Source organism: Lynx rufus, unplaced genomic scaffold (assembly GCF_022079265.1).
Source record: "Lynx rufus isolate CCGP_SWC_20201006 ecotype Redwood Valley unplaced genomic scaffold, mLynRuf1.p SCAF_10, whole genome shotgun sequence".
Taxonomy (NCBI): domain Eukaryota; kingdom Metazoa; phylum Chordata; class Mammalia; order Carnivora; family Felidae; genus Lynx; species Lynx rufus.
In genome coordinates this window covers 9,052,041-9,077,441 of record NW_025814824.1, presented here as the reverse complement: position 1 = coordinate 9,077,441, position 25,401 = coordinate 9,052,041, and the positions used below count along the sequence as shown (strand labels likewise).

The following is a 25,401-nucleotide window of genomic DNA, read 5'->3' as shown; positions in this document are numbered from 1 at the left end:
GTCCTATCCAGAATAGGGGACCGGACTTCTTGAGTGGCAAAGGACTGCTCAGAAAGCACCCACCTCACTGAGGGTTGTGAGTCTGTGTCCAGGCTGTTCAGCACAGGGACATTCACCAAGGGCCCTGCTTTGGAAGCGGAGAGGCCAAAGCCTTCCAAGATAACGATTTATGCCCCCTCTCCCCCACCCCCAGGAGAGCGGTTTTGAAGTTCTCCAGCCGCCAAGCCTCTACGGGTCATTAAGAGACCTCTCACCTGCAGCTGATGAGGGCATCAGACATACTAGTGATGGCTGCAGTGGGCCCAGGGCAGCCACATTTCACTATCGGGAGCATGAACAAAGGGACGGGGAGGCCAAAGAAAAACTTGGGGTATCTGCACTTAAGGGGGGAAACAAGGCGGCAAGAAAAGGTAGGGAACCCCCAGACTGTAACGTGACAGGAAGGAGAGATTTCAAATAAGGAGCAATGGACGAGAAAGTAAATAAAATAAGGTCTGAGGCCAGACTAAGGGGGATTCGGAAGCTCTGGGCAACTTTTGAAACATAGCAATGTCTTGTCCTGGGCGCTAAGGAGTTTTACACCGTGGTCAGAACGTAGATTCAACAGTACAGGTGACTCCAGAGGTTGGCAGTAAGGGGAAAGTGAGAAATGAGAAGACTGGAGAAGACACAGAGAGTTCGATGCCAGAGTTTATGATTTTGTCCTTGGAGATTCCCGTAGAAATGTCTAGAACAGACCCTTGGCATTCATGACCAGTGTTCAGTAAACAGGTGTATACCCAAGGGCAGTTTTCCCAGGGGATCCTGTATGAAAGTTCCATTTGTATTCCAACTCTATTTATACTCCCTAACTTTCTTCCCCAAGTGCTGTGCTCGATACTGTAGAGGAAGTGGAGAAAGCATAAGGCATCTCCATAAGGAAAAGATCAGAATGATCCGTTACAGCTGGGGAAGGTCCTGAGCAGAGAATGAGTTGATCATGGAAGTGTGGCACAAGGGATTAGGAGAGAAGCTCCAGGTGAGAAACGTAAGAGAAACCACAAAGGTGGGGATAAATATGGTGCACCGCGGCAAGGTACTGGCTTTCTGCTCCCTGCTGGAAAGTATGGCAAGTCAGATGGGGTAAAATCAGCTTATGGAGACCTCTGGAGTCTGGCGGGGAGACCTGGAATTGGAATCCTAAGGATAACTTTGCAACTTGAGTAGGGCAGTAACCTAATGAAAGGATCATTTCAGATCTGGCCAATGGGATATAGCCCATAATGCTTAGGGGGGGAAAAAAGCATAATTGAGCTATTTAGATCTTCTTGCAGGGGAGAAAAGGCTGGAGGACAGGAAAGAACAAGTAAGGTAGTATGACTTTTCTTTTGACTCCCATTCTGAAAAGAGAGAACAGCAGACACCCTCTTATCAGTAGCTGGTCCGTCAATGAGAATATTACACTGGGAAAATGTCGCTTATATGTCGATGAAACCTTTAATGGGAAACATAACAAGTATTTATCACATTTTTATTTATTTATGAAGTTACCTCTGAATCTACTGACTAGTCTTTCTCGCTTGAGTAACCATATTATGTTTCACTTAGAGCTTCCAGTTTGGGTGTTAGAATCTTTTCTTTCTTTCTTTCTTACTTTCTTTTTTTATTATTTTTTTTAATGTTTGTTTATTTTTGAGAGACAGAGAGAGACAGAGACAGAGCATGAGTGAGGGAGGGGCAGAGAGAGAGGGAGAGACAGAATCCAAAGCAGGCTCCAGGCTCTGAGCTGTCAGCACAGAGCTTGACGCGGGGCTCGAACTCCCTGACCGTGAGATCGTGACCTGAGCTGAAGTCGGACGCTCAACCGACTAAGCCACCCAGGTGCCCCTTAGAATCTTTTTTTTTTTTTTTTTTAAGTTCAGCTTTATTGAGGGTTGAGGCACGACGTGATAAGACCTGTCAAGTATACATTTTGAACAGACTGCCCCATGTAGTTCATGAACCCATCGTCACCTGAAGGCAAATCTGGATACTTACAAAGCAGGCAGACTGCATACTCTTACCCACGTGATAAGTCTAGCCCTTGCCAAATTCAGCAATACTGTTAAGTGTTTTAAGCCACTCCCCTTTTACGGAGCCTTTCATGAACTATCCTGGCGGTCAGTAGAAGTCAGAGCCCTATTTCCTTTCGCAACTGTGTTTCATTTTACCCAATCTCCAGTCCAATTGTGTAGTTCCAGTAACAAGTTGTAACTGGCATTAAGATCGAGGGGAACACCACTGAGTGTTGGTATAGGAGCCAGGAGCCGCTGTGGGCGGGGCCTTAAGTGGAAGGGGATTGAAGGAGCCTCTTCACTTTCTTCAGATTGAGTGACGGACAGGTGTGCCTCGTCTAAACCACTTTCCAGGTGCTCCGTTCCTAGAGTAGCACTTAGGGGAGATTTTCTGCGCTAGAATGTCACCACTAGGTACAGCTGGTCACTGTGTGTGCCTGCGCCGTGATCACTGACCATGTTTCAGGGGACCCCGTTTCCCGGCGTTGCCTCCTCTGCTACCCAGCACTGCCCATCCTAATTTCGGCCACTGATTCCCAGCAAAACTTGTAGTCTTGGCTTGGCCTACCAAGAGCCCATGAGAGCCGTGACGGCCCGAGTAGTGCTAAGCACGTTCGTTCCTAAAACCTGGTCGTAGTTACCTCTGTTCTTGTTTGTGCTTTAACGTGAGACCTGTTTGAAGGCCTACTGCATGACCCATTGTGTTGTAACATGGATAGCTCACCGGGGCTCAGGATTCTCTTTTGAAAATTCAGCTTTGCTGACCTGGAATTAAGTAAAGTGAGTCTTCCTTGACAAATAACTTCACGTCTATTTCGAAGCGCAACTTGAGCAAACCTAAATCTGAAACTTGTGTACGTGTCCAGGTTGGCTTCTCAAGTGGTGCTGGGGCCAGGCACTCCCCTGTGACAGACACTCTAATGGTATCTGTGCGTATATGTATACGTGCATCTGCGCGTGCCCGTATTTACGTATCTGGGGAAGTCTAACCAGTGAGGAGTATGTGCCTGTGCACACGGAGCTACAGCCTCCCTGGGACCAGCGGCTCTCCTCATTTCATGCAGCTTCAACTCCCTCACCCACTAGACGCCTCCTCCACGCTGGCAGTCCCGATTCCTAAGACAAGTGAACTACTTTGGCCGCTCTTCTGTTGATGGAGAGGCCCCTTTGCCAGGCCCCACCCAAGCTAGGAGACCGGCCTTTCTGAGAACATGGCACCTTCCAAGTCCCTCCAGGTGAGACCAGACACAGAGCGTAGCAGCCGGGCGGCCAGCCCTACGGGCAGGGCAGTTTCCCTTGGATTATACGATGGGCACAGAAGACCAAGGCTGCCGTCACTTACCCAAAGGGATGTTTCCGCTCCTTGAGGAGGTCCTCACTTGGTGTCATTCCAGTGCACACAAATTTCCATTACCGTGAGAGAGTTAAAAAACCTCAGTCCCCAGTAACGAAGGTCGGTTACCAGGTGAATCAGTCTGATGTAGCTGCAGGAACAAAATACCACAGACCGTGTGGCTTACAGGACAGAAATTGAGTTTCTCACAGATCAGGGAGCTAGCAGCCCATGATCGAGGTGTTGACAGGGTTGATTTCTTTTGCAGCCTTCCTCCTTGGCTTGTGGACACCATCTTCTTCTCCCACATCTCTTCTTATGAGAACCCCAGTTATACTGAGTTCAGGCTCACCTTAATACCTCTTTGTACCTTAATTATCTCTTTAAAGGGCCCGTCTCCAAATACATACACATTCTGAGGCCCACGGGGGGTTAGGGCCCCACCACAGGAGTTGGGGAGGGGAAACACACCGGGGTATACCAGAAGGCCATGATATACTGTGTCTTTATATAAAGTACGAATTTGGCAGCTGGCTCTTCGATCCTTGCTGTGTAAGTAACAGACCCACATGATGGTCCGTGACCGTTCCCATCACTGTTTTCAAAGTGTGTTGGTGACTGGTCATCGAGCGGCTGTTGCTCAGTCCAGGGACAGATGGTGAAGCATGTGGTTGCGGTGCCTCCTTGTTTCCCAGTGGTAGACCCGCACAACACTCTACCAAAGTAGATAGTCACGAGAGGGCATCGGCCTCCAAAGGCGTAAGTGTAGGGGGGAAGAAAAACGCACAGAAAGTGAATTTGGATGTGACTGGATTTGAAAATGGTGGCATCGTTGCGAAGACTGGAGGAGTCTTGCGTGAAACTTCAGTATAAACCAGCCTGGAAACAGTCCAATGAACATAAAAATAAAGGCTAAAGTCATCACAGTGTATTTCAGTTTAAATTGAATTTGAACATTTACTTTGAAGACATATATATATACACATGTATAAAAATATATACATTTATATTATTTATATATATTATATTGTATATATTGTATATTGTATATTATGTGTTATACATAAATATATATTTATATTATATATTTATATATTTACATTGTATATATATATAAATATAAATATACATTTATATATATATTTATATATATATATAAATCCCGAACAACTGGGCCAGTGTTCAGGCCAAAGTGTTGAAGTTTTGCACTGAAAAAGCATGGTGATTACGAGCAGACTGGAGAAGAACCTTGTCTACCAGAAGAGGCCCGTTTCAAGGTTTCAGACGTGGGTGCGAACAGAGCGGGTTAGTGGCACTGCCAGGGGCCGACGAGGGGGGACTGCTGTGAAGTTTGCACCCAAGCTCCAAGGATCGTCCCGTATTGACTGCTGATGAGACTGGTCTTTTCTGGAAGACCCCTCTACGGAGAACGGAAGCCAACAAAAACGTAAGGTCGTAGAGTGCCCATAAAGAACAGTCTCGATGTTCAGCCAGAGGAAGTTGGTTGAAGGTGCTTGTGAAGAAAAGGATGACGATGTCCCAGAGGAAGAGACAGCAGTTAAAAAATAGAACAAAATCCTCACATCAGGGGTTCATCTGAGCGAGACATTTCACGACATCCAAAGGGCAAAGGGTAAAGTGTTGGAAGCTGATCCTGAGCGTTTTGCCAAAGCCTAGGGAAAAGGATTGTTCTGTGTCATAAGTTAATTGGTGAGAAGACAGCAAATGCTGTCCAATACTGATACGGTTTTTTTTGAAACCCCAAAAAGTCCTCTTTTTTTTTTAAAAAAATTTTTTTTTCCAACGTTTATTTATTTTTAAGACAGAGAGAGACAGAGCATGAACGGGGGAGGGGCAGAGAGAGGGGGAGACACAGAATCGGAAGCAGGCCCCAGGCTCTGAGCCATCAGCCCAGAGCCCGACGCGGGGCTCGAACTCACGGACCGCGAGATCGTGACCTGGCTGAAGTCGGACGCCTAACCGACTGCGCCACCCAGGCGCCCCAAAAAGTCCTCTTAATGCTCATTTCTAGTGCTTTAAAGTTCAGGTACTAAATAGATACTCATTTTACTATGTTTTTCATTTTCTTGTGTGCATATAACCGGCGATAGGAGTTTTTAATTTTTTGGCGTGTACGTTTGTTAAGGGACGTGGAAGAAATCGTGCTTTCCTGATTATTAGACTGGGTTTTTGCGGTTTCAAACTGCACCATCATTTTTATGGTCCCCGTGCTTTGCAGGCAAAGTGACAACTGAGAACGTGTATCTTTCCTGCTGAGAGTCTCCTTAAGATGCGATGTTGGGTCTTTACGTGCATTCTTCACCTAAGCCTAGGAAGCGTAATTAGCCTTTTCCTGATGGGGCTCTCAGTCTTCATTTGTGCTGTAAAGTGGAATAATGTCCTGGTTAAGGGTGTGGCTTAATGCAGCCAAACCCCCAGAGCGCAAATCCTAGCCCCGCTACTTACTTGTCTGTGATCTGGAGTGAGATGCTCCGTCTCTCACCTGTCTCCTGAGGACACAGTACTTGCCTCACAGTGTCGTTGTAACGATTAAATGAGCAAATGTATGTAAAGCACTGAGTGCCTGGCACCTGTGTCAACAGTATGTGTCAGGGTTTGGTGATGCTGCTGCTGGTGATGATGGTGGTGTAGGGGCATTAGAAGTATCCACCATGCCATGTATCTTCAGAGGGGTTGGAAAGGCCCCAGATGGGGCCAGATGGCCCAGGCTACAGTGCTTTTGATTTCTTGTGTTCCTTAGGTGTTCTCTGCCTTAACTGGGCTATTACTGGTCTTGGCCTCTGCCTCAGGGGGAACAGGCACCCTACTCTGAGCCACTGTTTTGTTGGATTTGATGCTTTTCACCCAGGGCACGTTTATAGCCCAAAGAATTTGTCTTGATGCAGTTTGGAAGCCCGGAGGAGGGCTCTGTTGCTCCTGGATGGCCTGTCCCAGGCAAGCCCGTGAGAGAACCATTTCTTTGGCTGGAGGACCTCCGAATGAGGTTCACTTCTGTCATTGTACATGACCTGTCTCTTTCAAAAATATCACATTCTTCTTCTTTTTTTTTTTTTAAGTTTCCTTCTTTCTTTAAATATTTATTTTTGAGAGAGAGAGAGAGAGAGACAGAGCAGGGGAGGGGCAGAGAGAGAGGGAGACACAGAAACCGAAGCAGGCTCCAGACTCTGAGCTGTCAGCACAGAGCCCAATGTGGGGCTTGAACCCACGAACCACGAGATCAATGAATGACCTGAGCTGAAGTCCAACACTTATTGAGCCCCCCAGGCACTGCCAGTTTAGATATAGATAGATGATATAGATATAGATATAGATATAGATATACAGATAGATATTTTTTTGAGAGAGAGAGAGAGAGAGAAAGAGAGAATGAAAATCCCAAGCAGACTCCGCACTGTCAGTGCATACCCCGATAGGGCTTGATCCCACAAACGGTGAGATCATGGCTTGAGCTGAAATCAAGAGAGTCACAGGCTCAACCGACTGAGCCACTCAGGCGCCCCCATCATGTTGTGCTTGGTAAGCATTGAAATTGTACCACAGTCTGTTGTTACCTATCTTTGGCGTCTCATTTTTTATTTTAACATACTGAGAACCCCAAAGTGTGAAGTGACCCAGGCCTCCCTGAGAAGCCTTCCCTGGGGCATGAATGGGTTGTGAGTTACAGTAACTGATAAATGGTCTCAGGAGAAGAAAGCAGAACTGTGTTTCTTTTAATTCTCCGTCGTTTCTCTAAGCCTTTTGCTGGCTCACAAATTCTCTCTGCTTCTTTATTCCACCCAAGGGAGCTACAGCATCGTGCGTGCCTAACGTGTGAGAACAAAGGTGTCAGTACATCATGTTTGTAACGTGGTAGGGTCTACAGGGCCACCCTCTACTAACTCTTAACAGTCACGTTCTGAACAGAGTACTGTGCTTAATATTCCCCAGAAGGTGCCCTCTGGGTTCTTAGTTGATCCTGTGACTGAAATACTTTTTATGCTTCCTAAACTTTTTTTTTTCCCTCTTCCCACCCCACAACTGCTTTGACCTGAAATAGGGGTCTAATTTGCCTTCTCTCAATTGTATACGCGCGCCTTTTCCCCCCTTCCCCTAGGTTTCTTTAGGTAGCTTCCTCAGGGCGTTAGGGGGAAAGAGCACCTTGGTTCACTTTCACAAAAGTGATGGAAAGTCGCTGAACAGAAATTTAGGTTAACAGAGGCTCCACACACTTGCCCTTAATGGCCAGCATTGCCCATTTCAGTCTCCAGCACCCTGGTGCCTGACGAACGAGTGAAGAAATGAGGGTCCACTGAATTAATAGGACATCAGTCAATTGCACCACAGTGACAAAGAAAAAAGAAAAAGCCAGCATGATAAAAACAAAAAACAAAACCCTTTTAGATCAATTCATCTCTCTCCTTGAATATTTGAGGCATTTGTTAACAAAACTATGAAGTTTGTGGATAGGTATGTCCTTCTATACAGGTGTATTCTCACATGAATGAATAAGAATTTTTGGAAAGGCTTCTAGTCACTAGTGAGGGCAAGACTGAACGTGCTACCTGTTGAAATGCTATAGGGTCTGAGGTCGGAAGGAAAGCCAGCAAGATTTCTCTGGTATTGTGTGCTGTGTGTGAAGGTGACGGGAACACGTATGAACCTGCAGTTGGGTTTGTTTTGTTTTGTGTAATATTTACAGAGTTTATTCCCCCCATCCCGGGACTTTTTTTTTTTTATTGTTGTAAAAAACACATAATGTGAAATGTGCTACCTTGACCAGTCTAAGTGTACATTTTAGCAAATTTGCTGTGCATTCATCACCGGGAGATGCTGCAGAATGTTTTCATCATCCCAAACCAAAATTCTGTACTCATTAATCAATAACTCCACTCTTTCCCCAACATTCATTGCCTTGTGACCTCTGTTCTTCTTCCTCATGTAAGTTGAATCACACAGTTATCTGTCCTTTGGTGTCCAGCTTATTTTACATTGGGAGTTTGATTTCATGCCTAGTGATCTAACAGGTTGCTTTCGGGGATGGTAATGATCAAGAACTTTAAATGGCCCCAGGAGCACCGGGGTGGCTGGGTCGGTTAAGCGTCTGACTCTTGATGTTGACTCAGGTCATAATCTCACAGTTTGTGAGTTCAAGCCCCTTTTGGGCTCTGTGCTGACAGTGCGGAGCCTGCTTGGAATTCTCTAGCCCTCTCTCTCTTCTACCCCTACCCCACTTGTAGTCTCACTCTCTCTCTCAAAATAAATACATAAACTTAAAAACAAACACACAAACAAAAACCTTAAAATGGTCCACGGCCCCGAGTCCAAAATTCTGTATCCAGAAGTGCCGTGGTCTTTATTAAACCAAGTGGCTGAAATGGGCTGGCATTTTTAGTAGGAGTTGCAGAACTCCATGTTCAATTTGTTGCTGTTATTAAAGATGCCTATTGTAAGAAAATTTCTCGTGAAATCTTCAAGTTTCTTTAAAAATCCACTTTTTGTTTTGTTTTGTTTTGTTTTGTTTTGTTTTGTTTTGTTTTGTTTTTTTGGTCATTGCTGCCGCTGGCATCATTACCTGTCTTACTGGCTTTCAGGGTCTCTGCAGGGCGTGAGGGAGGTTTAGCCTCCCCTAATATTAGAATCAAGTTTAGCAGCCTGTGAGTGGTCTCCAGGAAACACTCCTATTGATATGTAATTGTCCTAACCGCTTGCCTTAATGCTTAGCCCTCAATCTGTAACCCCACCCCCACCCAGGCAGCATCTAGGGTCCTCTTTGGGACCCTAATTCAAGTTCCTAAGGGAGGAGGACCCGCCAAGAGAGCCAGAGCCCTTGTCCGTAGGCAGAAACGTGGTATTTAAACAGCAGAGCTGGGTATGAGAATACTGGATCTCCCATTTCCTATCCAAGACATTTCCCATGCATTGTCTTGATGTCTTTAGAATTACTCCTTTTGATTTTTCCTAAGATGGTCTGTTCCGCTGCTGGGTCTGTGCCCCTCTGTGTGGTGGGCTTAGAGATACCGGGGCGGAAAAAGGCGACCACAGTGAAACAATGCCTCCTACTTGCTTGTGGCTTTTGTTTGCTTGTCTCTGTTTACCTATTCCCGGGCATGGATCCCTTCTGTTCCGCCGGGTAGGGTTGTGAAGTCCCGTATTCACAGCACCCCCTTGCAGCGCGGGGAGAGGAGAGCAGGGATAATGCCCACTCTGCCGACCGTCTCTCTTCCCCTAAAAGACACGGCGTGTGTCGGGATGACAGGGGCACCACCAGACCCACGTGTGGTGACTGATTCCTCAGTCGAGTCTGCCATGTGCCTTGCAGGCTGCAAAAAGTGTTTGCTCGGAAACCGCTTACCCTGCAGGACTGGCTCCTGCATTTTGTTATCAGAACCTACATGCTGCTTTCTTAAGAGCTAATTGAAGAAGGAGCCAGTCTTTATCCGGTTCTGGTGTTGTGAAAATGTATTCTTTAAAAAAAAAAAAAAAGAAGAAGAAGAAAGAAAGAAACAGAAAGAAAGAGAAAGAAAGGTGGGGGGGGAGAAAAGGTTGCCATCCAGTGGAGGAAGGAGTAATTCCCAGCTTCATTCAGGAAAAACACAGGCTGGAATATGCTTAACTATTTTAACTTGGCTGGGGATTTTTATCACCAGAAGGGTTGTTTTTTTTTTTTTAGTGACATTCGGAGCCAAATGGGTGCAGTGTGCCTTTAAGGAAAGAAGTGCCTCACCAAACTTCGCCGTAGTTGTATCTCACCGTTCGGAGAGGGAAGGAAAGTGTTAATTTCTTATTTGTACACTTTTTTTTCCCCCGACTTCCTTCCTATTCACTTCATTAAATCTAGAGGCAGTTCAGCATGGGAGCCGTCTGTATGTTGAATTAGGGCTCGCACTCTTGCCCAACACGTCACCAGTCGGAAACTGGGGGTTTGCTTCTGTGATTTATTTCATTATTGTGCTGGTAAAAGGTTTGGAAGGGCATTCTTTTCGGGGTAGTACTTTAGCATTGTGTAGCAAGTTTTTTTTTTTTTTTCGTGGCACCCCCCCCCCTCGCCTAGCACTGAGTTGAGTCTGTTGAGCCAGTGTAATAAATAATTTTTTTTTAATAAAAGAACAGTTTTAAATTTCCATGAATAATTTTACTTACATGCAGGAGTAATCTTACTCCACTTCTTTAAGTGCGAAAAGCACTGGGAAATATTTAGTGAATTGATTTCCATTAGAAAAAGACCCTTAGAAATCCCTGAACATACAGTACTGCATATGGATGTGTTTGGGGTCTTTGGGGAGGAGGGAAGATGTTTTGTAGCTGACGGCATTCCTGCATAAAACCTTAATTTAAGGGGAATAATGGTCAGTACTTTGTGTGTTTCCTTGTGATTCCAAAAATCTAAATTTAATAAGAATCTGCACGTATGAGCAATTGCAATAAACATTGTTTCATTAGTTCCTTTTTGCTATTTGTTTTCGCTTCTTAGCTATTCCCAGATTTAGAGATTGATAAATCCAAATATCATAAGCTTATGCTTTGTTCCGTTTTCCCCCCCCCAAATTAAGGGGAGGGGGTGAGAGTAGAAATATCCTTTTCACAACTTCCCCCTCTTCATGGATCCCACTGAAAAGAAAAACAATGAAAAATTTTACAGCACGAAACTGAAAGGGAAGTATCACAGTTGTTCGGGATTTTCTTTAAAGAGAAGAATGACATTGTATTAAAATGTTTGAACTTGGGAAACATGCACATTGCTTTTACCGACATGCATTTAATGAAAAAATTCTTTTATCCAAAAAAAAAAAAAAGATCATCTGAGATTGCTCCAAAAACATGCAGCCTGTTTTTTTTTAAAGGCACTAAAATGAGGTTTAAGATACCAAAAAAAGAAAAAAAAAAAGCTTAAACTGTTTTAATTTTTTTTAATAAAATTGAATATTAATTTGTTTCCTTACTGGCTTAATTGTTAAAATGAGAGTAAGAATCAGAAATCATCTGAGCTAAAAAATCTCTAATTCTGCTTCCTGGAATAATAAGGGGGGAAAAATATGATAAGTAGTTGTCAATATTAAAACAGGCTGAAGGAGGAAGGCTTCGGGCCTTGTAGTAGGTAGAATGAAACAGCAGATTTGAGTATCCACAATCCTTTCAGTATTAAATTTTCAGTAAAATAAAATTACTTGTATATGAAAACATAGCCTTTCCCCAGCTCTCTTTTTTTTCCTGATCAGCTGATGAAGAGACTAGCAGCTCGCTGCTTTGCTGGCTTGTTAATTTTATCCCCACTAACTGTGATTTCCGATAGCCGGCCTGCCGATAGTGGTAAGGTAAATATCCTTTTTCGTTGCCGTCTTGAAGATTCAGTAGAACTACATCCCAGGCATGTGTAGGTGTGTAACACATCAAAAGCCGGTGTTCTCCGTATTTCTGTGTGCAACTGGGTGCTTGAGGAGAGCATTACCATTAACTGTTGACAGCCTTGCATGCTGTATTTATTATTAGCATGTTCAGTCCCCAACATTTGCGGGACAATTTCCTTTTCTTAATCTTCGCTTAGCTGCAGTGTGTTTAGCTGTATAGTTTGGGTGTCCTGCTTTTAGGCAAATGAATATTAATGAAATAATGTGGAAGCTTTTTTTTTTCTCTCTCTCTTTTTTTTTTTTTTTTCTTTTTCCTCATAACTCATCAGATCTCGCCTCCTTCATAGTGGTTATCTGAACACTGTAGGATCGTGATGGAAATTGTCTTTTGATTATTAAGGCCTAGCCTCAGACTGTCCCTTAGGATTCTGTCTGTGTGCATGTTGCTTCTTCGGGTTTGCACATTGGAAGATGCATAGAAAACATTCTTTTAATCCCACTAGCATTTTTAACATGCCAGGTTGTTTTGTGTTCTGCACCAGGTTTTCTTCATAAAACCTTTCTTTTTCAGGAGGCATTGTACACAAGTGAAAGAAATTATGTCTGAGCTGTAATCACTCTTTATATTGATTGTTATACTCACATGATCATAAATATTAGCCATGTTTGGTGCTGTGGAGAAATGAAGGTAATTGCTTTATGATTAGGGCTCTTTCAGCTACGAGAAAGGATTGATTAGCATTTGCATACTGGAAGCAATATTGAGAGCCAGGAGGAACAAATAACAACATCAGTTTATTTTGTGTGAGAAAGCAATCTTGAAATGCAATTTAAAGGTCTTTAAAAAATTTTTTTCTTTTTCATGGTCAAATTTTCTTTTATCTGTTTTGTTTCATTTTTTTTTTTCATTGCAGTTTTTCTTTATTTTTCTTAAGTTTTGAGATTTACCAGGGGGATAAAAAAAAAAAAAGTTTAAACTTCTGGGTCTGTCACATGGATCTTTTAGCCATTTACGAACAGGTTTCTTTTATACCTGGTTGTTTTTATAGCTATTTTATTATCTCTCTGCATTAGTGCTGCTGGCTCTGGTTTAAAGCAAGCGTTTGCAGGTAATTGGAAAAAAGTGTTTGTTGTCTGTGAGTGTGTGTGTTCTTTATCAGATGATTTAAGTGCATTTACCAAGGAATGTGGCTTTGTACTTCCTGTTTCCTTGTTTACTAATTGCTACGTTAGAACAAAATCTGGATGGAATAGGGATTTATGTCGTGAATCATGAGTAAATTGATGTAAAAGCCCAGAGAAGGGTCAGAGCTTATATGATCGTAAGGATGTATTCTTAGAGGAATTTTTTTCTTCACCCACCTCTTTTTGGTTTTGTTTTGTTTCTGTTTTACCTTTCCCCCCTTTTATAGTAGTAAAACAATTCAGGTCTTTTTCTTATATTGAGCTAAAATTTCATTTGGATTCAGTTACCTTTCAGACACTTCACATGTGTCGCCCTTTTTGTATTTGTCATTTCTTCTTACTATTAGTGTTTCCTGCCCTCGCTGTATTTTGTTCCCAGATTAGACTTGGCTTAAAGAATTATTTTATCCAATATGGCGGTCTTCCCTCTTCTTACTTGACTGATTACTGTTGACTTGTATTTTTAATCTTATTTTTGTTAGTTTTACTTGATTCTCATCACTCACCTTGGCTTTTTAAAATTTTCTTGATTAATCTCTTGTCTTGAATTTTCCTCCTTCATTCCCTACTACAACAGGCCATCGAAGACGGCAATTTGGAAGAAATGGAAGAGGAGGTACGGCTCAAGAAGCGGAAAAGACGAAGAAATGTGGATAAAGATCCCGCCAAAGAAGACGTGGAAAAAGCTAAGAAGAGAAGAGGCCGCCCTCCAGCTGAGAAACTATCCCCCAATCCCCCCAAACTGACCAAGCAGATGAACGCAATCATTGATACCGTAATAAACTACAAAGACAGGTGAGTGTTTCACTCCTACAACTTGCTCCCCTCCACGGAGACAGAGTTGATACTACCGAGCAAGATGTATTTTACGGCATGCGCTGGGTTGTAAGGTTCTTTCTGCTTTGTGTTTCATGGCTTTTGCCCAAAGGTGTCAGAAACCTCGTCGTACCATTTTCACAATGGCTGCCATTGCTGTTTTGTGTGCTGTTTTCCCAGGCATTGTTGAGGATATTTGAAAATAGTGTAGGTGACAAAAATTAAAAAGACAGTCTAAACTGGAGGAGTCAGGACTCTTAAGGATCTGTGAAATACCATCCTGTTTGTAGAAGGACTGGAATGACATCGTGAAATTGTACTTTTGGGCTGAGTTGTTTGGGAAAGAAGAATCCTAGCATACTTAAGGTAAATATTTCGTGTCGAGACTCTGTCGAAAACCAAAGAGGTGCTTTGTCAGAAATACCATTCCTTCTTTCCTTCCAACACACTTGTATTTCTGAGCCCTCGTTTGAGCAACATCTCCTCCTTCCTAATGACACTGCATAGACCGCATGGTTTTCTGGCAGATGTACTTCATTTTCACAGACCTTTTCAGTGTGAGTGTGGAGAAACACACGTGGCACGTTATCATCCCCAGACCTGTGTCGGTCAGCCCGACACAGTAGATAAACTAGTTGGGCTACATTTTGGTTAGTTGTTTTGGTTCCTGCTTGATAATCATGTGATGCAGTTTTCATAGAAAGATCACATCTCGTTCCAGTTGAAAAGTTGATAGGAAACAAAAGAATTAAACACTGTATTTCTCGCAGTTGCACAGCGGCATTTAATCCGGTTTCGGTTATTTTTTTTATTTTTATTTTCTTACAGTAGTGTTGCTCCGTACACCCAGGAATGTTTAACACACATAACGAAGTTGTGATTTTAGCTTTTCTTTGCGACTTTAGTGCTCGTTTTCTATCAGGAAGAAACCTCCTAATAAAGATGAAGTCGTGTAACCAGGAAGAAACTTTCCACTGAGAGGTTCTATTGTTGGGTCTTCGTTACATTATCTGTAAGGAGTTTCCAGAAATGGTGACAAGTGGTAGCACGAGGTGTGTGTGGAAGAGTCAGAATTTCCTGCCCTTCTTTGTGTTGCAGAGTTTTTAGGTTCTCTGCTTACTATTTTTACTACTTGTCTTTGTTGTTGTTGTTGTTCTTTTTTTCAAGTGCATCCCCTTGCATATTTCACACGTGGCAACAAAGAGCAGCCCCATTATATTGGGTTTGGAGAGGCCACTCATTGACACAGGGGGATGACAGCCATCCAGAAGGGAAGATTGGCCCACCAGTCCGTTCTTTGACCAGAGCGAACGGGCACACGCTTCCTCGTAAGCCAAGAATCAGTAACTCTGTCAGGTTTCTGTTCGCCCCCAGCCCTCCTGGAAGATATGCCACAGGCAGGAACGGTTTCCGGGAAACCAGCTTGGACAATGACGCCTTATTTTATCAGCCCTTGGTGTAAAAAAAAAAAAAAATAATAATAATAATAATAATAATAATAAAATAAGTAGAGAGGATCACCCTGCATAAGCCTCCAACTTCTCTGCCTTTGTCTCAGGAGAGCAGAGCGCGACATCTGTGACTCTGACCAGGTGCGCCTTGGTATTTGACAGGCATCTTGCTCATAACCTGCTGAGTGGAGTCTGGGGCGGCAGGAGCACTGCGCAGAGCCGAGAAGAGGTTTAGGAGCTAGGCCTTTTATTCCAGGTGACGTCTAGCTCCTCCTTTAACGGTGCAAAAGAGGTCACCAGCTGGTGGACCACGAAGTGCCCACAGCCTGATTAATTTCATGATTCATGTTGTTGGGTGGGGGATGGGGAGAAAGCAAACACATAAAACCCGGAGAGACTTCTTATAAACTTCAGGTGTTCTCCGTCCTTTTAGAAAAACCTAAAAATCATGCAGAGTTCTACCCAAGTTTCCCCAAGGTGATAACGGGTAGGAGTGAGGAGATGGCTCCCCACCGCCCCCACCACGGGCTCTCCTGCTCCAGCTTGCCGCAGCCCTCCCCCCGACCTGTCACCCTGCTAAATCATCCTTCTAGTGTGGGGTGCCACTTACTATTTATCATCGTGCTTTCCCGCCCGGCCCACTTGACTCATTTATATCACCTGCTGGCTCCTTAGGCTTCTGGGTGTTGCGCTTCCTGGTGTAGATAGCTATGGGCTGACTCCTTTCCTAGAAACCACCACAGAATAGGAGGTTAGATCCCTTGCGCCTCAGCTGAGCACAGCACCGTTGCTGACACACAAGCTCTTACGTGGGTTCAGCTTACCTGTGTTTGAATCTTAACTCCAGCATTTATCTACTACCTGTGGGGCGCTCGGGCGACTTCCTTAACCCCTCTGAGCCTCACTTTCGCCATCCACAAAATGGAATGATTACCGTACCTGCCTCCAGAGGCGTCAGGCGAGTTGGAGGAGTTAATGCAGGCCAAGCTTGCTTGCTGAGTCGTTTAATTATTAATAATCAGCCTTTCAGACTACTTTTAGCTCATCAGGTGGGTAAATGGAGCTCTGAGCACTTGAAAGTAAGCGTCCTTGCTAATACGTTTTCTATCCTTTCTGTCCCCTCACACCCTCCAAAAACAGAAAACACAGTTTCACTGGGACTGATTATCGAACATGTCTTTGGTTGTATTGTAGGGAAAGAATATTTAAATATTTTAGCATTCAGACACCGAGTACTTTCTTCCTCCTGTTTTCTCTGGTTTCAATGTATTTATTTAACTCTTCCTTGCAAAGTACCCTCTTAAGGCCCGTTCTGTTAGCCCCCACATTTAGGTCCGTTCTGGAGAGTATGGGCCCCTTTCCCATTGCTGCATGTTTCATGTATATTTCGTGTTAGTAGTCTAGAAAAAAAAAAGCACTTATTGTGAATATTTCTGTGTTTTATTTCTCTTCCCAAACTTGGTGCTCAAGTAGGAGGTGCTCAAATTAGGAGGGCCTTAATTGGATACATTGTTATATTTTTGTTGGTGTTAGAAAAATACTGCTGGGAAATGTACCTACCCCTCCATGTGCTGAGATTTTTGTACGGTTAAAGTCAGCTACTAATATAGTAACTCAGCCTACCTGTGCAAGAAATACCACCTGTACTAACTTCCCTCCCCTTACCTCAAGTGTTAGGGTTCTGACAGTTGTACAGATTAGCGGTGTATTAGGTAAGAATTGCCATCTATATTTAACTGATATATAAGAATTAATTAGCTCTCATGAGACAGTTTTTTCAAAGTTCTTGCATGATTCTGGGACAGATGTATCTTTCTTTTTTATGAAGAACTAGGATAATTTAAGCATCTATTTATTGCCTTTGTTTTCAGTGCCAGGCTTTTTTTTTTTTTTTTTTTAAGGAGGATACTTTTTAAAATGTGACCCCAAAGAGCCAGTAATTTTGTGTGTTTCACAAATGTAAAATCCTTCTGCAGTAATTGCTATTTAAAGTTAGAACTGGTCAGCTATAGCTCATTCCTACTATTTTCATTCCCCAAATCAAGTAGTGTTAGAAGGCTTTGTTTTGACTTGCTATGATAAGCCTTGTTTTCTGTTTCTATCGGAGGCTTTTAAGAATCCTGTTCTAACATTATGTACTATTTAACCTAAGATGCTATTCCTTTAGAAAAAGGATCCATCCCAGTTTGCATCCTTACCCTTTAAAATTACCCCTAGGATGAGATCTAGAATAAGATAGTGAAGGGTAGGGGCTGGGAGAGCCATCCCGAGTCTAGAGACGTGGCTCGTAATTACTTGGATAATGGAAAGGTCTAGAGGGATTCGGGGTCCTCGCTCTCCCTGGCTCACCTTCCCACAACTCAGATGTGCCCCCCTCACCATCTTTGACAGACTGCCATCCAGCAGTATGGACCCTCCCGAGAGTTAGTGCGCTGTGTCAGGGGGCAGTTAACGACACTGACGTGCAGCTGTAAGCACAACAATCGTTTCCTATAGGATTCAGCCCTTCTGACTTCTGGGTGTTCTACTTGGACGTTCAGAGAGTATGTCCGTCCGCATTCCGAGCAGTGTCCTTTGGGCACGGCTATCCACCTCAGGCCATTCTCCTTGCGGCTGACACACCTCCCTTTGCTCTCAGAGTGCTGTCTAGACCTACACCATCCTGGTCCCCTTCCTTAGGCACATCTTACTTTCTTAGTGTCCCATTTAGAATAGGGCACCCATACCTCCAAAGGTATTCTGATGGCTAATTGCGGGGCAGTGAGCTTCCCTGGTCTGGATACCAAAATTCTGTTACCCTGCCTCAAGAGTGCCTTAACTTCTTCCAACAGCTCTGACACATGAACATGGGAAAGCTCCCTTGCCCCAAAACGTGTAGAAAGCTCTTTCTTCCCTTGAATATTGCCAAGGTTAGATGTCAACTAAGCGCTCGATTTTTTTGAACCTGTATGTACCGACTTCATTCTTTCCCTTATGCAGCTCCATTTAACAGATTCTTGTCCCATTTTTCCAGTCTACTATTATAACATCATTTTTATGCCTTTTTAAAAAATCATGTTTCCTTGTGTAAATCATTTCGGGTTTTTTGTTTTGTGGGGTTTTTTTTTGTATTTTTGTTTTGTTGTTGTTGTTTTTTCCATCAGATTTGCTATAAGCTGTCTAAAAGGCAAAGGACAGATCTCTGTCATGTGCACCTGAAAATCACTTCAGGTTGACATAAATGTATTAACCATTAATCCTTTTTTTTAAAAAAAATATATTTTTTAATGTTTATTTTTGAGAGAGAGAGAGAGAGAAACAAAGCACAAGCGGGGGAGGGGCAGAGAGAGAGGGAGACACAGAATCCAAAGCAGGCTCCGAGCTGTCAGCACAGAGCCTGACGCAGGGCTTGAACTCATGAACCGCGAGATCATTACCTGAGCCAAAGTTGGACACTTAACCGACTGAGCCACCCAGGAGCCCCTAAATAGCAATCCTTAAAGTTGATTAGCCGTCTGTAGTGTCACAGGACTGCGCCGTCGTGTCCCCCACTCTGTCTGTCCTTTCTCAAGGTTATCAAGAAAGGTTGAAGCCAAGAGATACCACATTTGTGGCCTCTCCAATCTATCCACCTAGAAACCCCGCCGAAAGAATAAAATGAGGTTAGCTTGCCATGACTTTTTCTAAGAGACCCCCTACTAGTACTTAAATGATATTATTTATCTTCTCTAAATAGCCCCGTGGCATCTGAATAATTTCCTCTAACTTTTTATGGAGGGTCCTCATCAAGCTTAGCAATCTCAAGTCTCCTTGTTCATTTTGACATGGGAACGCTGGCTCTTATCTCTCATCTTCTGACTCCACTTCTGTTCGTTGTGATTTCTGAAACGTTACTAGAAGCAATCTGCACAGTGCTTCAGGATGTAATTAGTTTGCAACTGGATACTTGAACTCACGTGAAGCACCTTCTTACGCCTGGTCGACAGTCCTGTCCGTCGGTGGCTTTTGTTCAACGTTTGTTGCGCCTGACTTTTCAAATCTGAGCATTGTCCTCATCCCTGAAGAATCTGGAAATGGAAGGTGAGGTTGTGTCCTCTCTTCCCTCCCTGACAATTGTCTGAAGACTGTGGCAGGAGCATTCTACGATGACCCGCCTCGCTGTCTGCAGAGGGTTGGGACTTGACGTCCAGCTTTGCGGATGGACACAGGGAAGAAGTGGGCGAGGCGGAAGAAACCTGCCTGGCTGGTCTGATGGGTGGACACAACCCTGGCCCACAGTGAGGTGATGGGGGTAGGGCTGGTGACCACTGGGCTGCTTCCTCCCTGGCCCTGTTGAGGCTCTGCTGTCCTCCCTAAAGACGGACTGTCATCTTCTTGACCTGAATTTGCAGAATCCTTCCTGATAGGTCTGAGAGCGGTGGAAGGTCTTGGCTTGTTCTGAATTTCAGCTCACATTGTAGAAAATCATTTATTCATCCCGGAAATATTTATGGCATCCCTCCTGTATTTCCAGCCCTGTACTGCAGAACAGGGCCAGAGGGTAAAAAGCCAAAAAACAAAACAAAAACAAAAAAACTCATAGTACTCCCCGCCTCTTGCTCACGGTGCATGCATTGGAGGAGGTAGACAGTCTTCCTTCCAGGAAGGAGGTGGCCAGCCAGGAGAATTCAGGGAAGCAGGGGGTCATGTGAGCCTCTTACACGAGGGCACGATGACATTAGTTCTTGTGTAGGGTCACTTTTTAGAAGAACAAAAAACTATCATTATAAAGACATTTAACCTGGGAAAGGAGAGCCAGTGTGCCATTCCTTTACATTTCAGCTCCTTTCCAAGGACAGGGTAGACCGCAAGCCTTAGGACTAAATGTACCGTTTAATTCCTTTACATGCTGAAGTTGGGTGTGGCATAGCCCTCAAGTTGAGTAAGGCCGAGCTGCTGGTTTTGAAGGTCCCCATCTCATCAATCCATTCTCCAGAAGGGATGGGCTCTCATTAAAAAAAAGAGAGAGAGAGAGAGAGAAGAAAGAAAGAGAGAGAGAGAGAGAGAGAGAGAGAAAGACAGAAAGAAAGAAAGAAAGAAAGAAAGTTAAGTAAGTTAGTTGCCTGGTTTTGAGGTTTTCTCTCAAGTGCTTGACCTGATGTGCATTTACTGTGTGTGTGTGGGGGGGGGCTGGGGGGAGGTGCTTCCCACACTGATCACCCTCCAGAGGCTTCGATCCAGGGCGGGCTGTTCACACCACTGTTGGGATTGTCTCACCAACACAGATTTGTAGTAACAGTATTTTTAAAGCCAAATCCGTGTCCCTGTACTCTTTTTTTGTGGTTGTTTGGCTATTGTGTACCTTTCTTCCTTCCCCCAAGGTGATCAGATGGCTGACCCGTGTAGATCTGTCCCCCTGCCCTCCTTATCCGAATCATCCGAAATGATCCTACAGGGACCTCTCTTGTTCAGAGCCTCGCATCTCCTGTGAACTGTAATCTTCGTTAGTTTCAGCTCGCAGCGCCTTGCCCGTCGTCCTCTGAATTATTTACAGCATGCTCTGTAAAATGTCTGAGGGAGTATTTACCATTCCCAGGTTTCTCTGCCTTCCTAACGACATGTCCTGAGACCACGTGGTCTGGTTTTGGCTTCTGTATCCCCGTGGTTAACATTACCATCAACCCAGTGTCCCAAATGAGCAGCACGAAAAGTGTTCCCAATTCTGTGCCTTCGTTCTGATACGCGCTCAGGTACAAAGTTCCTTTGACACGTACCCCAGCACCTCTCCCGGGTACTCCGTCTTCCATCGCCCCACATGCTTCTTCACTAGGCCCTTACCGTGTCATGGGAGTCCCGGCCTGGGGCAGCTGTGTGCTGCCTGTGTCCCCTGCCTCCAATCTGTCCCTCATCCTGCCTTTCCGGGGCCTGTAGCTCACTGTCACACTGTCGTGTAACTTTGCATGGCTTCCCATTGCCTCCCCAAGTGCGATCAAACTTCTTAGTGCAGGGAAAGCTAGTCTTCCATAGTCTGGCCTTAGTGACCTCCCAGCTTCGTTTGCCAACATGTCCCTTCCTGTTCTCCCTTTTATTTTAGACATTGCAGCTAATGCCCCCCCCCCCTTTTTTCCACTTCTTCTTGGTTTATGCTGTTCCCTTTGTGTGGTGCCTCATGCCCTCTGAAGAGTGGGAGTGGCTCTGAGAAGGGATTTTATGAGCGGCCACACGCAGCCTGCGGATGCTAGAGGAAGGTCTGGACAGGATGGAAGTTTTTTTTTTTTCCCTGCGATTTCTCACACCCGGCCGCTGCTCTGGTTCCCGCCACATAAAGGACACCAGGGTAGCAGTTTCAGAGTTCTCAATGGAAGAGGCTTCTCTAGAGGCCCATAGAAGGGCCGGAGACCTCAGGTGGCCATTTATGGTCCTTTCCAGTCCAAATGACTGACTTGAAGAGAAGGGAGGTCTGGGAGGCGGAGCCAGCTACCTGGGTGGCGTGCAGAAATCAGGCCTGGCTGCTGCAGCAGCGTGCAGTGTGCTGTTCCGTTTCCACTCCCGCTTTCCGAGGTAAGTACTAGGCCCGTTTCATTCACACGTGAGGAGCTGGCTCGCCTCGGATGGTAAGAGCACTCCGGTAAGGTCATGCTCCCCCACCCCCTGCAAATGCTGCCTGACTTCCCCCCGCTGCTTCTGGAGCAGCGCACGGAAGCTGCACCCTAATGCTCACGTCAAACATGAGCAGAGGGAGCAGGAACCGGAGTAACAGGCATGTTCGCGTTTAAGAGAAGCAGGAAATGTCTCAGAGACGTCACGAAAAAGGTTTTTTCTTTTCTCTCCATTCCTCGAAAACTGTGTGTGTGTGTGTGTGTGTGTGTGTGTGTCAGAATGCGGTTCCACACATAACATTGTGTAGTTCCCCCCCCCCAAAATCCTATGAGTCGACAACGCGGGCAGGTAAGCAGTCTGAGGCTTGGAGAAGTGACAGGAATCCCCCCAAGGTCACCCACCATAGGAGGAAGAGCCGGACTGGGACTCGAACCCAGGTCTTCTGACTCCAGTGTTCTTTCTACTCTACCGCAGGTGTAACGTGGAGAAGGTGCCCGGTAATTCTCAGTTGGAAATAGAAGGAAACAGGTCAGGATCTGTCTTGTATCCCCTTGTCTCTGAATACAGGTATCCGTCGGGACAGCAAACAGCCCATTGCTCCCCTAGCCTCCCGACCACACACCCACTTGGGGTGGGAGACGGAGAGGCAGATATTCCAACCCCCCAGCTATGGCTTTTGAAGTTGTTTGTGCTGCTCTTAGGTTGGGGTGTGTCCGTCCTGTAAATGCCCTTCTTAGAAGGGCCGTCGGGAGCCGCCTGCCGGCCTGCCTGCCCACCTCCCCTCACCGATGGGTTTCTCTTGCTTCTCCCTCCCTCGGGCAGCTTCTGTCTTACATCCGTGGGCCTCCTCACTCCGTGCTGCCTTGCTGTAGAAGCTTCATGAACAGCCCGTCTGCTGCGTGGCTCTCCTGCAGGGTGTGAAGAAATGTGTGCGTGCACACAGTGTGTCTGACGTTCTGGAGTTAACCCCGGTGTGCACGGGGTTTGCGCCCTGCCTGCGCCATCTGGGTGTGCCTGCCCCGTGGTCCTAAGTGTCCCAAGCCAGTCTGTTGGACTTTTGCGTGCTTCTGCTGCTGCAGGTGGAAAACAGAACTGCTCTTTCTCGTAGGCATTTCCTGCAAATGAGGTGACGTTGGTCGTGAAAGGGAAGGGGGGGATGTACGTGATTTCTCGGGGTTAGGAACGATTAGGCCTACATTGAAGATGTCTTTCTGTCAGCTTGAACTTAAAAAAAAAAACAAAAAAACAAAAAAACGGGTATGCCACTTGCTCAGCCATATTGCCCTTTTGTCGGTTGACCCTGCAACGTCCTTTACGGCATTTTCCCCCACTAGCGTAGGATCCGGTCTAGGGCCAGGAGGAAGCACTGAAGCCTCCTCCATCCGGCATTCCAGAATGGATGCCGATCCCCAGTTGTGTGTGTAAGGAGATTAAACGTGGGAGTGATTCGTGCCTACCCGCGTCTGTGTGGGGATAGAACTGTTGTCCCAGACGGTTGATTTTTGATCATTCCTATTGGTGTTCGGTAAACAGTGTTCAATCCCAGAAGCCAGACAGACACTCCAACCATCATGTGTTAACTGCAGGATGTTAAGAATTATGTTACATTTTGGCCATTATGAGAAAGAACGCGGTCCGGATTTGCATTTTGGGATTGCAATAACTTGACTTCGTTAGTTTGGTCCGTTTAAATTCGGGAACGTCTTGGGTAAACGTTTCCACCTTCACCACCCCGTCCCCCAACATGAAGAGGTGGCCTTAAGGTCTAAATGGCACCATGTGGCTAGACGCCCAACCCAGGAAACAAGGACAGACATAAGCTCCTTTTCCCTCTCTAACATCAAAATGGTCATGTGACCGTGAAAAGTGGATTAATCACAACGTTAAAGGGTATTGCAAACCTCCAGTGTCACGCCTGGCCTTTTTGCAGAGAGGATATGGCTGCATGTAGTTGGGACCTAGATAAATACGTTTTCACCGAAGACACATTTAAACTAATTTCCAGAGCCACGGGGAGGGGCTCGACACTTGCCTCCCTCCAGGCTCTGGCATCTTTCTTGTCCCTTACTGCCCCATATGCTGTGCTTTCCCATAAGCCCCCGAGTTTATGATGCGTGTTGTTCAGAGGCTGTGTTAGGGTGAAAGTGGTGTTTGTGCGTTCAGAAGAAGTGCTGAGCATTTTCCATGTCTGTCTCTGTGCGAGTGTCGCAGGTGGGGGAGAAATGACTAAGACGGAACGCCTTAAAGCCTAGTTGGAAAAAGCGATCAAGGAAGAACATGGACACAGTGGGAGTATACAGCGTGTGTATACACGGTGGGAGGGGACGGATGGGGCGGGGGCGGGGGCGGTGGACGCATCAGGTCTCTGTGTGGGCCTAGTGGGAACCCCGAGGAGAGTGTGGGGGTGGTGGGCGAGGCAGAGGCACCCAGGCCCACGTGCGGGGGCAGCCCTGGCCATATGGAAACGTGGGCCCCTCTAGAGACCACGTGATCCCAGTAGGCCTGGACCACGCCGTGCGGGCGATGGGGGTCTCGCGTGGGGGCGGTGGGAACGTGACTGACAAGATTCCAGAGCAGGTGTGAGCGAGGAGAACCCACGGACAGCCTTTGGATCTCTGTCCGTGGTGGGGAGTCCGCGTGGTGCCACTCAGGAATGTGGGTAGGAGGAAAGGACGCACTTGCGTGCGCACGTGCGTGGGTGCCGCGTGCATACCTACCTACCGTGTGCGTGCATGCATACGTGCGTGTGTGTGTGTGTGCGTGCACATGCGACTACCCAGCCCACATACTCCATCCATCCCAGGAAATCTGATCCCACTCTATGGCTCTTCGCAGCCCTTGATGTTGTGATTATGTTGCTAGTATTGACCATCCTTCCAGGACCAGCCAAGAAGCTCTTTTAGAGAGGAAATTTATTTTTAGCAACGTCAGCACCCGACGTGCTGCATTTCTTTGAATAGGGGAGGAAGGCTATGACTGTGGATCTCGGGCCGAAGCACCTTTGCCTATAGTAGCTCTAATTAGATGATGGCGAAATTGCCATAAAATGGTAGTGTGACCAAGTGGACACATTTGTAGAAAAATTCATTGGAGGTGAAGAGCCTTTCCTCGTGCGTTCCCCGTGTCGGACGCTTCGGGCTCAGCATCAGAGCAGACAGTTTATTCTGTGCAGTTGCAGCCTGGTGAGGTCGTACATAGCCTTGCGCATTGTTTGGGATTATGCTCCCCAGACTGGGGTCCTCAAATTCCGGTACCATAGCCTCTTGGAGAACCCTCAGTGCACTTAGAGGCTCTGAGAGGTCTTTTGTCAAGTAACCTGTTGAACTTCGTTCATCCCAGTGTATCCCAAACTCCTTTGACCAACAAAAACCCCCTTTCCAGGGAGAACCGTTAAAAACTCATTAAGCTTGTATTCCCTGAAGCACACCTTGGGAAGCGCTGAACTGGAGCTTAGAAGTTGCATTTAGTCCAGAGAGGGTTTGCTCAGGGAAATATGGATTTCAGTACTTTATTTTTTCCTCATGACAAATATTGATACTTTTATATGTTTATACTTTCACTCCCGGCAACTCGACACTTACTTCATGATTCTCTCAGCCACTTACAAGTGGGCAGCCCGCAAATAAACTTAGCCTGTCTGCTTTCCAAGGCACACAGGGGCCTCCCTGAGGCCTCCAGGG

General features: G+C 45.6%; 1 protein-coding gene across 5 annotated transcripts in view; it reads left to right on the top strand.

Annotated features, from left to right (window-relative positions):
- Window positions 1-25,401, top strand: part of SMARCA2 (SWI/SNF related, matrix associated, actin dependent regulator of chromatin, subfamily a, member 2) — a 179,787-nt gene that overhangs the window by 128,219 nt on the left and 26,167 nt on the right. For 4 of the 5 annotated variants that reach the window (XM_047101535.1, XM_047101561.1, XM_047101551.1 and 1 more), the window contains exons 28-29: window positions 13,474-13,691; window positions 22,196-22,249. In XM_047101535.1, coding sequence (XP_046957491.1) covers window positions 13,474-13,691; window positions 22,196-22,249 — 272 coding nt within the window. The remainder of the gene's footprint in view (window positions 1-13,473; window positions 13,692-22,195; window positions 22,250-25,401) is intronic. The other variant, XM_047101568.1, reaches the window with a different exon arrangement.